The sequence below is a fragment of the Theropithecus gelada genome, chromosome 19 (genome assembly GCF_003255815.1).
Source record: "Theropithecus gelada isolate Dixy chromosome 19, Tgel_1.0, whole genome shotgun sequence".
Taxonomy (NCBI): domain Eukaryota; kingdom Metazoa; phylum Chordata; class Mammalia; order Primates; family Cercopithecidae; genus Theropithecus; species Theropithecus gelada.
In genome coordinates, this window is record NC_037687.1 from 1,438,763 (window position 1) to 1,442,891 (window position 4,129).

Genomic DNA, 4,129 nt, shown 5'->3' on the forward strand with positions numbered 1-4,129 from the left:
AAAAAAAAAAAAAAAAAAAAAAAAAAAAAAAAAAAAAAAAGAATGACCCAGTCCCGAACATCAGCAGTGGTGCCAAGGCAGAGAAACCCTGCATAAGATAACAGATGAAACAGTTGCGTTTCTCAGCTCTGGAACCAAGTCTTCATGACAGCCTGGCCTCCCTTGCAGGCATCTCCCATCCCTTATGTTGAAACATTAGCCTCGTTTCCCAGCGCCTCCCATAGGGCCTGGAACGAGATGCCTATCATTGAAGATTATGCTCATTTTTTTTTTTTTTTTTGAGAAAGAATCTCACCCAGGCTGGAGTGCACTGGCGCAAGCTCTGCTCACTGCAACCACCGCTTCCTGGGTTCAAGCGATTCTCCCGCCTCAGCCTCTCAAGTAGCTGGGATTACAGGCGCCCGCCACCAAGTCTGGCTAATTTTTGTGTTTTTAGTAGAGATGGGGTTTCACCATGTTGGCCAGGCTAGTCTCGAACCCCTGACCTCAGGTGGTCTGCCTGTGCGGTCCGCCCACCTCGGCCTCCCAAAGTGCTGGGATTACAGGCGTGAGCCACCACATCTGGCCAGATTACACTTACTCACTCAGCACTTTATTGGATAGCTATTCTGCACCCACCCCCACTGCCCAGTGTCAAGCTCCTGCCTGCCCTTGGGGAGCTCTCAACTATGGTGGGGGACATGGACACATTGACCAGTTACAGACACAAGGCTCGGGGCCTAGGGGCACGATGGGGGGATGCACAGACACTTCGGGGGCAGTGGACACATCCTAGAGGCATCACCAAGGCTTCTGAGGAGGTTGCAGTCTCTGTCGACTGAAAGGAGGCCTGGGTACTGTCATGGGGACTCAGCAGGTCCCTGGCCCTAGCACACCACCACCTGTCTCCCGCAGGAGCCGTCACTCTGCTAAGCCTGTATCTGCTGTTCGGATACGGAGCGTCTCTGCTGTGCAATCTCATCGGATTTGTTTACCCCGCATATGCCTCGTGAGTGCACGGCTGGCTGCCCACGTGGGGGGATCTGGGGGCTCCTGGGCAGCCCCTGACCCTGCTGTGCCTCCCTGCAGAATCAAAGCTATCGAGAGCCCAAGCAAGGACGACGACACCGTGTGGCTCACCTACTGGGTGGTGTACGCCCTGTTCGGGCTGGCCGAGTTCTTCAGCGATCTACTCCTGTCCTGGTTCCCTTTCTACTACGTGGGCAAGGTGGGCCCTGCCAGGGCGGGTACAGCCATGGAGCGCATGGGGCTTGGGGATTCCTGGGAGGTATTGGGGCCAGGAGGTCCGGAGGAAAGAATACCAGGAGATGGGAGATGGGAGGGGAAGACTCAGTCCCTTCCCTGGGGAAACGGGCCCTGTCCAGGGGCTGATGGTGGAGGGCCCACCTTGAAGGGTGTCTGATGGTGAAGACCCAAGCCTGCTCCAATAGGATGTCTGATGGTGGAGGACTCACCCTAAAGGATGTCTGATGGTGGAGGGCCCACCCTGAAGGGTGTCTGATGGTGGAGGGCCCACCCTGAAGGGTGTCTGATGGTGGAGGGCCCACGCTACAGGATGTCTGATGGTGGAGGGCCCACCCTGAAGGGTGTCTGATGGTGGAGACCCAAGCCTGCTCCGATAGGATGTCTGATGGTGGAGGGTTCACCCTAAGGGATGTCTGATGGTGGAGGGTCCACCCTACAGGATGTCTGATGGTAGAGGGCTCACCCTAAAGGGTGTCTGATGGCGAAAACCCAGGCCCATCCCAATAGGATGTCTGATGGTGGAGGGCCCCCCCAAAGGGTGTCTGATGGTGGAGACCCGGTTCCTGTCCAGGGTGGGCATCTGGTGGAGTAGTGCAAACTCTCTCCCCTCCAGGGGCACAGAGCTGGGTGGGGCTGCGTGTAACTCCTGCCCTGCCCTGCAGTGCGCCTTCCTGTTGTTCTGCATGGCCCCCAGGCCCTGGAACGGGGCTCTCATGCTGTATCAGCGCGTCGTGCGCCCGCTGTTCCTAAGGCACCACGGGGCCGTGGACAGAATCGTGAACAACCTCAGCGGGCGAGCCCTGGACGCGGCGGCCGGAATAACCAGGAACGGTGGGTGCTTGCAGGCGCCCAGCTGCCTCTGACCGTCTCCTGGGTCTCCACCTGTCTCCACCTTGCCTCCCTTTCTGACTTTGACCGCCCACTGTCTGGCATCTTGGCCGCCCCCTCTCACTGTCCGCCTCTCTCTCTCACGCTTCCGGGAACCAGTCTTGCAGGCGCTGGCCCGTAGCCGGGCAGGCGTCACTCCAGCGGCTGTGGCCGGGCCCTCCACTCCCCTGGAAGCTGACAGTACGTAACCCGTGGGGAGGTAGGAGCTGTGTGTGTGTGTGTGCATGTGTTTGAGTGTATGTTTGCTGTTGCACATGTGTTATTGTGCGTGCATGTTTTGTCATGTGCATGAGGGTATGTGTGTGTGCATGGCTCAAGCGTATGTTTGGTGTTTCCATGTGTGTATCAGTGAGCAAGGGAGTGAGCATGGTTTCTCAAGTGTGCATGTGTGTGTGACCACGTGTGCATGTGTGTGCGTGAGTGCATGCATGTGCGCGTGAGTGCATGTATGTGTGCGTGCATGTGACCACGTGTACGTGTGTGTGCACATGTGTGAATGCATGCATGTGTGCATGTGACCACGTGTGCATGTATGTGTGTGAGCGTGTGTGTGACTGCACATGTGCGTGCTCTGTGTGCACCCCTCTGTGTATAGGTGACCATGAAAGCGTGCGTGTGGTCGACACCATCTCTGCTGAGGGTGGCTGCCCGGCCCCTTGACTTTCCATGCTCACATCCAGTAGCCTCAGTCCCACCTGTGAGCAGTCAGTGGCGCCCAGGCCTGCCTCACCGCCCTCCCCCGCCTGCCCCTCTCTCTGCAGTCAAGCCAAGCCAGACCCTGCAGCCGAAGGACAAGTGAAGCAGCCCCCCGGGCCTCGCAAGGACCTCCCGGCTGGTGAGGAGGGGGCCGCGCCGGGCTCCCAGGCCTCCACATCATCTTCAGCGCATCTCTCGACGGCAGCCCACGCCAGTCCCTCGGGTCCAGGCAAGGCCCTGGGGGTCTCCTTAAATGCCACCTCGGGCAAGTCCCAGTCCCAGTCCTCGGCCACCCCTAGCTCTGAATCCCAGGGCCAGCTGCCCTCCAGCTCTGGCCGTGGCAAGGCCCAGGGCCAGCGTCGGGCACAGGTCAGCTCCCAGCGGTCTCGGCAACGCACCCAGCTGCCTGGTACTTCCTCCGGCCCCTCCCAGTCAGCCCTCCCGTCCTCGAGGCCCCTGCAGCCACCCAACGTCACCTCCAGCCCGGTCTCACCCGTGGTCCAGTCTCCCAGCAGCAGCAACGTCCCCACGCAGCCTCCCAGCAAGCCCCCTGGCGAGCCAGAGGACACAGCCCCCAAGACCAGCGCACAGCGCCAGAAGCAATCCTCGAAACAGCCTGCCAGCAGCACCTCAGTGCCCGAGCTGGTCCCCTGCCACTCCGGGACCTCTCTGGAGTACACTTCGGAGTCCACCACCGAGATCACCTGCAGCTGGCCACACCACAGGCCCCCGTGCCTGCAGCACTACTGGTGCCTGAAACACCTGGCCTGCTAGGAGGCTCCAATAAAGCTAACCCGGACCAGACCTGCGCTCCACGTGTCTAGGGGAGGGGCTGCGAGGGCACTGTTCCATTTAATCAGGCACGAATCCCAGCTGTGCCGACCAGCCCCATAATATAGATGAGGAGACCAAGGCCCAGAGGCTAATTCCCCCACTCAAGGTCCACCTGCATGGCCAGGATGGGTGCAAGCCCCGGAAATGCTTGTCCTTAACCTCAGTGCTTTCTCCCCTCCCTCCCGAGCTAGTTGTCTGGCCCATTTGCATTAGCCTGCTTCTCTTAAAACTCCCCCAGGTGGGCGCGGTGGCTCAGGCCTGTAATCCCAGCACTTTGGGAGGCCGGGGCGGGTGGATCACCCGAGGTCAGGAGTTCAAGACCAGCCTGGGCAAAATGGCGAAACCCTGTCTGTACTAAAAAATACAAAAATTAGCCAGGCATGGTGGTGGGCGCCTATAATCCCAGCTACCCTGGAGGCTGAGGCATGAGAATTGCTTGAACCCAGGAGGCAGACGGAGTTGCAGT

General features: G+C 59.4%; 1 protein-coding gene across 2 annotated transcripts in view; it reads left to right on the forward strand.

Moving 5' to 3' along the window:
- Positions 1 to 3,633, forward strand: part of REEP6 (receptor accessory protein 6) — a 7,771-nt gene extending 4,138 nt beyond the window's left edge. The window contains exons 2-6 of one of the 2 annotated variants that reach the window (XM_025367129.1): positions 895 to 988; positions 1,069 to 1,207; positions 1,908 to 2,076; positions 2,233 to 2,313; positions 2,895 to 3,633. In XM_025367129.1, the coding sequence (XP_025222914.1) occupies positions 895 to 988; positions 1,069 to 1,207; positions 1,908 to 2,076; positions 2,233 to 2,313; positions 2,895 to 2,932 (521 nt within the window). In that variant the 3' untranslated portion in view covers positions 2,933 to 3,633. The remainder of the gene's footprint in view (positions 1 to 894; positions 989 to 1,068; positions 1,208 to 1,907; positions 2,077 to 2,232; positions 2,314 to 2,894) is intronic. The other variant, XM_025367130.1, reaches the window with a different exon arrangement.
- Positions 3,634 to 4,129: the final 496 nt, after the last annotated feature.